This window comes from Podarcis erhardii (genome assembly GCF_964252035.2).
Source record: "Podarcis erhardii genome assembly, chromosome: 7".
Lineage (NCBI taxonomy): Eukaryota > Metazoa > Chordata > Lepidosauria > Squamata > Lacertidae > Podarcis > Podarcis erhardii.
The window spans coordinates 84,296,592-84,307,510 of NC_138511.1; the positions used below are offsets into that span (position 1 = coordinate 84,296,592).

Consider the following 10,919-nt stretch of genomic DNA (forward strand, 5'->3'; position numbering starts at 1 on the left):
AGGCATTGTGGGAAATCAAAATGGTGGCTCCCAGGTCCAGCTGGCTGGTGAAGATTTAGCCCACACCACAGGGGTGTGGTGAAAGGGCTCTCTGCTGCAAGTTTTGTCAGATGTGGGGGTCAGCTATCCCAGTTTGAAGCATCAATTGCCCCTATTTTTCTTAGGCAGAGCTTTACGCGAGAGGTATTGGAAGGAAATGATTTAAAATTATCGATTAGTGACTATTATAGATAGATAAAAGTGGATTTACTTATTTTGTGGATAGGCTACAGCAATATATAAAAGTCTTAGCAGAAATTGGTACTTGTACAGTCAATGTGCAGGGAGAAAGAATGAAATATTGTAATATCATTTTTAAAAGTTGAATATTTAAATGAAAGTTGGGAAAGCTAACATACTTGGAGCAGCAATGGACGGAGGCAAAAGGAAGGAACATCTGGGGGTGCAAAGTCAGCTTTTAAATTTTTATTAAATGTGGTGACAATTTGTTAAAAATTATGGGAAATCAATAAAAAATAATTGGAAAAAAGCACCTATTGCCCATCGTACTGCCTTACTCTGCTTTGTGCCCAAACTAAGCCTAGTACGATGGCGTGTTTGTGCAGTTGGGATAGCCACCCAGCCACCAGGGTGCCAAGTTCTTGTTCCCACAAGCACTACGCAAAACCTCGTGGAGGAAAAAAAGAAAACCATTTAATGCAAACGGGGAAAAGAATAGCCTTTATAGAAATAAAGTTGTACACTGCCAGCGATTCAGAAGCACTGGGAACAGAGGTCCTGTCTGCGATATGGGCAAACTCCTCCAAACAAAAAAAAATCATATGGGGAAAGACATTTCATAGCACCCCCGAAAAAAGGGGTCACAACGGATCTTGCTTGCGAGGTGCTCCGCTTAGACGAGGATCCACAAGATCTGAATCCTGAACCATCCGGGCTAAGCGCCAATCGCTCGTCCTCTTTCCTCTCCCCGAACTGGAGATGCCAAACTTGGGAGGTTTGGCTCATAGGTTCCACACTTTGGCTGCCGGTGGAATGGAGCTGTCCTTCTGCTCCCGACTACAGAAGTCTTCCCTTCCCAAGCGGCGAGGGTCCCGGTCTTTGGGACGAGGGGAAGAAACTGTAACGGCGGCAAGGGGGCGGCCCTGGCCGGGGTGGGGAGGACCTCAGCACTCGACGCCATAGCGGTCAAAGTTCCGGAGAATGACGGCCAGTTGGAGGTGGACGGTGCCCATGGCGCAGGTCTGCAGGCGGTAGCGGTCGGCCCCCGTGTAGATCAGGTCGGTGTTGAGCAGCTGGGGGCCCCCTCCCACAAAAAGCTGGGAGAGCTGCTCTTGCCAGGAGCCCAGGGGGCGCCAGGTGACACAGTCCAGCTGGTGGGAGCCGGGGGTGGAAGGCACGTGGCAGAAGCCGTACCCGTACAGCTCCGTGCGCCCAAAAGAGTCCTGGTGCCACACCTGGACATGCAGTTTGGGCCAGCCTGGCAGGGGAAAAAGAGAAAGGAAGGGTTGTTTCTCTACGCAGCCACGGCAGCCCAAATGGTATATGTACCAGAAATGGAGGGAAGGGAGCAGGACCAACGAAGGAGGAGTGGCAGACGAAAACGGTGAAAGGTGCAAAATCGCCGGGTTAACCAGCAGAATAGGAGATCCATAGGAAAGGGTATTTAAGGAAGACTGGAAAATGTTTGTAGAATACTCAAAGAATCATTGCATACAGGTTAGGGCGTTAACAGGATGGGAGTAAATTCAACAGTAAAAATTGCCTTGAGATAAAATGAGAAGGGGGAAATATGGAGTACCGTATTTTTCTGTGTATAACACGCCCCTGTGTATAAGACGACCCCCGATTTTTTGGGACTTCTAATTGAGGAAATGGGGGGGGGGAGTGCCCAGACTTGTTGAGCTTTTTTTGGGGGGGGTTGCCGACTGCCAATTGCCTGACCCCCGCTGCCAATTGCACGCATCAGCAAAGCCACCAATCGCCGGTCCCACCTCTGCACTATCGGTGTATAAGACAACCCCAAATTTTTAGCATTTCTATTAAATAAAAAAACCTCGTCTTGTACACAGAAAAATAGGGTAATTAGAAGATGCAGCAGTAAGGGGGAATCAGAAGGAACAATGGAAGGTGGGAAGGGAAGTCTTATGCTTAATTCAATACAGTTGTACCTTAGAAGTCGAACGGAATCCGTTCCGGAAGTCCGCTTGACTTCCAAAACGTTCGGAAACCAAAGCGCGGCTTCTGATTGGCTGCAGGAAGCCCCAATCAGACGGCCCGCCCAACATTCAGCTTCCAAAAATAGTTCGCAAACTGGAACACTCACTTCCGGGTTTGCGGCATTCAGGAGCCAAAACGTTTGAGAACTAAGCTGTTCAAAAACCAAGGTATGACTGTATTGTGTTTGGTTTATGTGATTGTGAAAAATTATAAATAAAAGTTGTTTTTGGAAAAGGAAAAAGGAAGGAAGGATAGCAATTTAAGTTTCCAAAGCATCCCACCATTTCATCTCGGTAGCGATGTTGGGAGGATTTGGATGGAAGCAAACACTATTGATGTTCACTTACTCGTACCATGTAGAGGCAGTGTGGTGTAGTGGTTAGAGTGCTGCACTAAGACCTGAGACGCTGGGGTTCAAATCCCCACTTGGCCGTGAAGCTCACAGGGTGACCTTGGGCCAGTCATTCATTCTCAGCCCAACCTACCTAGCAGGGCTGTTGTTGCGAGGATAACACAGGGAGGCGGAGAACGAGGCATGCTGCCTTGAGCTCCTTGGAAGAAAAGTGGGATATATAAAAGCTAAAAAAGATGAAATAAATAAATGCCCGTGCACTGAAATGGTGCAGAACAATGTAATCAATTATATGAGATTCTGCTACAGCAGACAGAAGGACCAGTGATGCAGTTTTTGTTGGAAGCTTTAAAGGTTAAAACCAGCACCTTAAACCTGATCCTGTACTCCACCGGGAGCCAGTGCAGCTGGTATAGTACTGGATGAATGTGATCTCACAGCGAAGACCCCATAAGGAGTCTCGCCACGGCGTTCTGCACCCGCTGGAGTTTCTGGGTCAGTCTCAAGGGCAGCCCCACGTAGAGCGAGTTACAATAATCCAGTCTGGAGGTGACCATTGCGTGGATCACAGTGGCTAGGTCAGGGTGAGAGAGATAAGGAGCCAACTGCTTAGCTTGGCGGAGATGAAAAAATGCCGCCTTTATTATAGCTGTAATCTGCGCCTCCATAGAGAGGGAGGTATCGAAGATTACACCCAAACTCTTAACGGACGGTGCTGGCACTAATTGCACCCCCGCAAGAGATGGGAGTTGCCCCCTCAATCCCATATCGTCCCGTCCCAGCCAGAGGACCTCTGTCTTCGAAGGATTTAACTTCAACCGGCTCCCACGTAACCATCCAGCTTTCGAACTGCTAGGTGGGCAGGAGCAGGGACCAAACAACGGGAGCTCACCCTGTCGCGGGGATTCGAACTGCTGACCTTCTGATCAGCGAGCCCTAGGCTCTGTGGTTTAGACCACAGCGCCACCCGCATCCTGTCTAATAACCAGAGTATTTCTTTCTTAATATAATAGCATCCATGCACACAGATTGTGGAGGGAATACCACACTATTTCTGCCACAGCAAAAACAGAATCTTTAAAGATATGTGTGTTTGAGTGTTTGTTTGTGTGTGTGTGTGTGGCATCAACATTTGAGGACCAGGGTCCCGTTAGGACAGAGGCATGAAGACTTCTCAGTTGACAGATATATAAATGGAGAAAAGGAAGTCTGGAACATTGGGGCCCCAAAGGACACAAACGGCAGGAGGCCTGTCGCATTGCTACGTGGTGTCCAAATGTATATGAGAGAAGACCAGAGTGACAAAGCCATAACCAGTGAGTGTGGCACTTCGCCGCAGAATAAAATAGCTTGATCTAAAAGGACAGGCCTCTGCCCCAAGGAGCTTGCAAACCACAACACTGAATACCTGGACATAGAAAAAAAAGATTTTGACACTCCTCTTGTGGATGAGGAACTGTTAAAGAAACAGGAAGAAGAGCAGGGAAAAAATGGACAGTTCTCATGATGGAAGGATACAGAATGAGGAGTCCTGCAGGACTTGTGCTTTCCAACTAAAGTTGGGGGTGGCAGTGAGGTAGCCATTGATACCAAATCGTTCACGGTAGTTTAAACAAGAGAGAAGGTGAAGAGGTCCAAAACGACTTCTCCAAACTGAGGGCTTATTCACCCACACTTTTCCTCCACTCTTTCCAGGCACAGTCCATGATTTAAAGCTCTGAACACCTTTTTCCCCTTTTGCTTCAGAGCTTCCCCTGTGAAAATCCGCTCTTTAAAGCTCAATCAGAGCAAACAGCCATCCGTGGGGAACCCAAACTGATGTTTGCTCCGGTGGAGCACCGAAGATTGGGAAACTGGTGTATCTGACTAGGCACTGTGGAGAACAGGTTGCTGGCCTGATCTGGCAGGTTCTTAATAATTCAGTGTGCGGATAACAATGCTGATTTACCATAAAGAGCTGCTTGGCAGCGTCTGTGAAGTGACATGAGCTTGCAGAAAGCACTCAACTGATGCTAAATATTAAGGTTATTATTATTAAGTCAGAGTCTGGCTCCTCCAAGCACTCGTTTGGCTCCATCCTCCTTCTCTCTGTCTCTCTCTCTCTCCTGCTCCCATCACCATCTCCTCCTGTCAATTCAGAGTTCGTATTTCAACATTAGCCAAGGTCTGGCTGGCCGGGGGTGGCGGTGGGGTTATATATATGTGTGTGTGTAGTGTGTTTTATCTCTTTGCCTGAGCACTGTGTTCCCAGCAATAAAGGGAACCGGGGAGGCATGATTTATTAATTATGTGGAGTCTCGTCAGCCAGGAAGAAAAGGAAGCGGCGGGAGACTTTCGGCAGCTTTTCCGCATCAATCCATTCCTCCGTCCCCCCCGCCTGGTCTTTCCTTGCCCCCACCTTTCCGGTCCAGCTCAGCTCAGCTGAAGCGCAGCCTAGGAAAGGCAGCAGAGAGAAGCCCACGCAAATCAAACCGGCTTTGCGGCACGCACACAAAAAAAGCCGTCCGCTCCAACAATTAATCCCCTGCCATTCCGAACGGCTTCCCTTCGCTGGCTGGCTTCTGAGCTCTTTTGTCTGACGGTGCAGTTTACCGTAGCCATGGATTAATTTACTTTAAGGTAGCCAATTATATTGAACGTACGCGGGTGGCACCGTGGGTTAAACTACAGAGCCGAGGACTTGCCGATCAGAAGGTCGGCAGTTTGAATCCCCGCGACGGAGTGAGCTCCCGTTGCTCGGTCCCTGCTCCTGCCAACCTAGCAGTTCGAAAGCACATCAAAGTGCAAGTAGATAAATAGGTACCGCTCCGGCGGGAAGGTAAACGGCATTTCCGTGCGCTGCTCTGGTTCGCCAGAAGCGGCTTAGTCATGCTGGCCACATGACCCGGAAGCTGTACGCCGGCTCCCTCGGCCAATAAAGCGAGATGAGCACCGCAACACCAGAGTCGGCCACGACTGGACCTAATGGTCTGGGGTCACTTTACCTTTACCTCCAAGTTGCTCAGTGCAGTTTACTGCTGTCTCGCTCCTGTCAGGCAGGTTCATAATGAGAGGCGAGACACAGTGCCTGATTCGAGCCGGATTGTGCAATTTGCTTAAACACCCCTCTGCATTTCATGCCTGGGGAGAATGGGGGCCTCTGAGTCTACGCAGAGTATCTTTCCTCAGCCACTGAGCAACTGCTGGGGACAAGGAACCATTTCAAGCCAAGGGCCCGCATTCTCTTCTGAGCAACTTCCAAGGGGCCAATGGTGGGTGGAGCCAGAGGCAACAGTGGGAGGAGTGACAGGTGCAAATGACGCCTTTGTGCACTAGGCTAGCTGCCACACACAGCCCTCTTCGTCCTCCATCCTGAGCCACCGAGTTCTTGCGGGAATACAGTCAAGCTGGGATGCGGAGAATTCTCCACCATAAATCCCCAGCCCCACCTTTCAAGCCAGAATCCCCTGAAGAGAGAGGGCTTCTGAAGGCGACAGCTCTACAATGCAATTGGCTGGACCCCACTGGTAGGGTGGAAGGCAGGGAGGCGAACAGCAGGTGGCGCCAGAGGCAACAAAAGCCAACTATTTGCCTCTATCCTCCTCCTCCCTGCTGAGTTGTACAACAGCAAAACTAAGGAGGGGGAAGCTGACCTGCTTATAAATTGCCCTATTTGTTGTTTTCTGAGGTCCCTGGACTGGATTTATCACAGGAGAAGGCTGGATGAGGGCAGGGTGAGCTTTGTGGAGCAGGGTCCCATTTGCCCTAATAGACATTGCCTCAATGCCAATTTTTGCTTGGACTTGGGCCAAAGTCCCAATGGGGAAGACGGGAGATCAGGCTGGTTGGGGGCGAGTGGGTGGGTTCAAAAGCCTCCGTAAGTGGGGCGGATTCTTGGCCAGCAATGTATGTGTTATTAAGCATCATTCACACTGATAGAGCCAAGATTCGGGGCAACGTAGCCAGCTAAATTCCTGGCGAAGTTTGGCCGGCAGCCACACTGCAGAACTGTAGCTCCAGTTATAAGATGCGGCTTAGCTATTTAAGAGCATCGTTGTTCAGTGGGTTGCCTTTTAAATTGGTTAAATTGCCACTCAGGAAGAGTGCTCATTGCTTGTACTCACTTTTTGATCTCCCAAAAGCGACTGTTCGGTTTTAGAAGATTTTGCCCTTATTATCCAAAAGCTTTCAGTTTAGAATGACATTGCTCACGACCTGGGAAGGGAGAACATCTAAGAGAAGGAAAACTGATTCCAAACCTCTGCTGCCTTGCAGAATATCTTTGGGAGAAGAAAAACCTAAGGTGTAAACCCTACACAAATGCAGAGTGGAGTCCCTAAAGCAGTTGGATGGTGCCTTTTACGCCTCTTTCCGGCAACTCCTGCAGCCAAGCTGGTGCCAAATGTCTTGTTCTGCTTTCCTTTGGACCACATCAATGAGGCCGAGAAAGGGAGTCTTGTCCTTTGGGCTGCCCAGGATCTCCAAACACATACGCTTGGGCCCCAGGGAGGTCACTTTGCTGCTGCTAACATAGCCAACAAGGCGAGTGTTCTGCTTTGCTTGCTCAAGCCACCAAGGTCACAGCAGAAATCTGGGACTTCTACAGACCGATTTATTTATTTTTGTGCATCTATTCTGCAATATGTTACTGATGCAATTACATCTACGATGCAGCACCCAGCAACCATTCTGCTTTATTAGAAGGATGTGGGTGGCGCTGTGGGTTGAACCACAGAGCCTAGGACTTGCCGATCAGAAGGTCGGCGGTTTGAATCCCCGCGACGGGGTGAGCTCCCGTTGCTCGGTCCCTGCTCCTGCCAACCTAGCAGTTGGAAAGCACGTCAAAGTGCAAGTAGATAAATAGGTACGGCTCCGGTGAGAAGGTAAACGGCATTTCCGTGCGCTGCTCTGGTTCGCCAGAAGCGGTTTAGTCATGCTGGCCACATGACCCGGAAGCTGTACGCCGGCTCCCTCGACTGGTAAAGCGAGATGAGCGCCGCAACCCCAGAGTCGGTCATGACTGGACCGAATGTTCAGGGGTCCCTTTATCTTTTATGTGAGGCCTAGACTGAGGGGGGGCGGCATATGCCCTGATGGCCTAGCTAGCTTCCACTGCATAACCAGGATGCTACCAAAGAAAATGGCCCTCTTTGGATCAGTAACCACAGCCAGCTCAAAACATTAGCAGGCGGTCACTGGGTGATTTGCCTGCAATGTGTTAGGCGTTTCCCTGTCCAGCTGCAGGTGTTGTCTTGCAACACACACACAAATATTATTTAAAAGGATCTCATGTTTTTAATGTGGCAGTAGCCAAGAACTGCGGAGGAGGAAGGGAAAGGCAACTGATATCTCTTACCCTGCAAGCCTTTGGTGGCAAAGTGGACGTCGATGGGGTGGGACCAATAAGCCACATCATCCAGCTGGGGGTGGTCGACTTGTGTCTGCCCTTCCCGGAATCCCGACAGCAACTTCCAGGCACCACCTGGGAGGAGGAGAAAACCCAGATGTCTCGGTTATGAATAGACAAAGCTCTGACTCCCGTATCAAGTCTAAAAATGTGGGGTGGGGGTGGAATGCGGCAGGGGAACTGACTTCCTCTCACCTCCCTCTTTAGTAGTGTCACTTAAATAACACAGATGGCGTTTAGAGAGAAGAGAAGCTTGATAACACTTGACGAAGCAAACTGAACAAGAACAGCGTATAAATCTGAGGAGAAATTCTTTTTCTTTTATTAAATTTTATTGTTACCATTCACATTAACACACCATACAGAAAAAGAAAATAAATCTCCATCGCCACCAAAGGAAAAAAGAGAATTAGTACATCAACTAGTAACCTTCAAAACATAAAAGTGGTCTTTTTCTATCTACCAGACTTCCCGTCTATTCCTTATTACAGATTCTGTATTAATTGTTCGCTGCCATTGCATAACGAGTTTTGTTCAGTTTCAATATCCCTTGATCCATTCATTGGTTTTTCCACATTTTTAACACTGCTACTGAAATTATTCGAACGCTGTGTATGACTTTAAACTACTATTATTATTATTTTTCAAATATATTTTAAAAACTTCCCATTTTGAAATAAATACCCGTTTTGGTTTATTTTTTTATCTTTTCTGACATTCTATCTAAATCCGCATATTCGGAGAAGAAATTCAACCGAGAGGCTTTCTGTCTTTCTTAGCTCAGGCCTTCTACACAGCAGGAAAACACTCAACTAAACATACAGAGGAAAACTCCCTCAGAATTACGCAGCCAATGAGAGCTGATGCTACCTCGGCAAAGATCCTGCTCCTCTGATTGGTCGCTAAGCAACACCTGCCGGCTGACTTTAACCGAACAGAATTAACCTATAAATCACGTGCTAAATTATCTCTGCCTTCCCCTTTCCCGTGATCTCTGGACCATAATTCTCCACCAACCTGTGTGAATTCCCCATTTGCAAAAAAGGCTGCTGCTAGGGAATCCGCTGGCTCCCACGATCTGACCAATCACGTGCACTTCAGCCATGGACCTGAAGGGAAAGGACCTTAAAGAGAACGGAGACACCCAGTCAAGGGCCATCATCATATTCAAGACCAATTTTGAGATTTCACATGTGTTTTAAGGTTACCTTGGTGGTTGGAGGATGGATAGCGGCTAACAGATTGAGGTTGAATCCTGACAAGACAGAAGGACTGTTTTGGGGGGGACAGGGGGCGGGTGGGTGTGGAAGACTCCCTGGTCCTGAGTGGGGTAACTGTGCCCCTGACGGACCAGGTGTGCAGCCTTGGAGTCATTCTGGACTCACAGCTGTCCATGGAGGCACAGGTCAATTCTGTGTCCAGGGCAGCTGTTTATCAGCTCCACCTGGTACGCAGGCTGAGACCCTCCCTGCCCGCGGACTGTCTTGCCAGAGTGGTGCATGCTCTGGTTATCTCCCGCTTGGACTACTGCAACACGCTCTACGTGGGGCTACCTTTGAAGGTGACCCGGAAACTGCAATTAATCCAGAATGCGGCAGCCAGACTGGTGGCTGGGAGCGGCCGCCGAGACCATATAACACCAGTCTTGAAAGACCTACATTGGCTCCCAGGACGTTTCCGAGCACAATTCAAAGTGTTAGTGATGGCCTTTAAAGCCCTAAACGGCCTCGGCCCAGTATATCTGAAGGAGCAAATTCTCCTCCATCGTTCTGCCGAGGGCCTTCTGGCGGTTCCCTCATTGCAAGAAGTGAGGTGACAGGGAACCAGGCAGAGGGCCTTCTTGGTAGTGGCGCCTGCCCTGTGGAACGCCCTCCTACCAGATGTCAAAGAAAAAATAACTACCAAACTTTTAGAAGAACTTTAGCAGCCCTGTTTAGGGAAGCTTTTAATGTTTAATGTTGTTGTTTAGTCGTTTAGTCGTGTCCGACTCTTCGTGACCCCCTGGACCAGAGCACGCCAGGCACTCCTGTCTTCCCCTGCCTCCCGCAGTTTGGTCAAACTCATGCTGGTAGCTTCAAGAACACTGTCCAACCATCTCGTCCTCTGTCGTCCCCTTCTCCTTGTGCCCTCCATCTTTCCCAGCATCAGGGTCTTTAATATTATTGTATTTTAGTGTTCTGTTGGAAGCTGCCCAGAGTGGCTGGGGAAGCACAAGGAGAAGGGGATGGCAGAGGATGAGATGGTGGGACAGTGTTCTCGAAGCTACCAACATGAGTTTGACCAAACTGCGGGAGGCAGTGGAAGACAGGAGTGCCTGGCGTGCGTGCTCTGGTCCAGGGGGTCACGAAGGGTTGGACACAACTAAACGACTAAACAAGAACAACATTATTATTATTATTTAAATCCTTTGTCTCCAAACAATTCCCGTCACTTGCAAAGCTGGAAGTTCGATTTTTAGCATCGAACCTTGCGGTCCAAGGTTGCACATACGCCACCCGCCCTCAGTTTTCACGAGTTCTGTTTGAATCAAGAGGGAGAAAGAGAGGTGGCTGATACGTCACCCGTTCACACGTGCAAAAGACACGCGACTCCTCCGTGTCCCCCCTTCCGCGGCGCACGCATACCGCACGCCACGCGTTCCATTACCTGCCAGCCGCGCGAATTTCTCAGAACTCCCCCCGCCCCCGCCGACGCCTCGCTACCGTCCTGCCCTCACCGTTTCTGGGCCGCGGTTGCCGCAGCAACGGGGAAGCCACGCCCAGGGTGGGTCTCTGATTGGCTAGTTGCGGGAAAGGTGAAGAAGGGCGGTGGCGCCGCCATCTTGAGCGAGGCAACAACAACAAAAACCCGCCATCTTGGACATAGAGATAGGAAAACGCGAAGAGTCGCACATGGTCGCAATTTCTGCCTATAATCAGTTTTAGGGACAAGGGCGGTTTCCGATTTTTTTAGCTGATGTTTTTG

The 10,919-nt window shown here is 49.4% G+C and overlaps 1 protein-coding gene across 2 annotated transcripts; it reads right to left on the reverse strand.

Annotated features, from left to right (window-relative positions):
- Positions 1–678: 678 nt before the first annotated feature.
- Positions 679–10,701, reverse strand: B9D2 (B9 domain containing 2). 2 transcript variants are annotated; one of them, XM_081869789.1, is made up of 4 exons: positions 10,585–10,701; positions 8,973–9,064; positions 7,905–8,030; positions 679–1,477 (listed from the first exon to the last, which is right to left on the reverse strand). In XM_081869789.1, the coding sequence occupies exons 1-4, from the start codon at positions 10,596–10,598 to the stop codon at positions 1,164–1,166; spliced, it is 546 nt and encodes a 181-aa protein (XP_081725915.1). In that variant the 5' UTR covers positions 10,599–10,701; the 3' UTR covers positions 679–1,163. The 2 variants fall into 2 exon arrangements, with proteins under 2 accessions (XP_081725915.1, XP_081725914.1); XM_081869788.1 differs by lacking the exon at positions 10,585–10,701 and having other exon boundaries at positions 8,973–9,223.
- Between the last annotated feature and the right edge of the window lie 218 nt (positions 10,702–10,919).

Bases quoted from the DNA above. Each gene is read 5' to 3' on its own strand.
- B9D2 (XM_081869788.1), bottom strand. From the start codon at position 9,120: ATGATGATGGCCCTTGACTGGGTGTCTCCGTTCTCTTTAAGGTCCTTT. The intron at 8,031-8,972 runs GTTGGTGGAGAA...TCCTCCTCCCAG, and splicing joins CAAATGGGGAATTCACACAG to GTGGTGCCTGGAAGTTGCTG. The intron at 1,478-7,904 runs GTAAGAGATATC...TTCCCCTGCCAG, and splicing joins TGCCACCAAAGGCTTGCAGG to GCTGGCCCAAACTGCATGTC.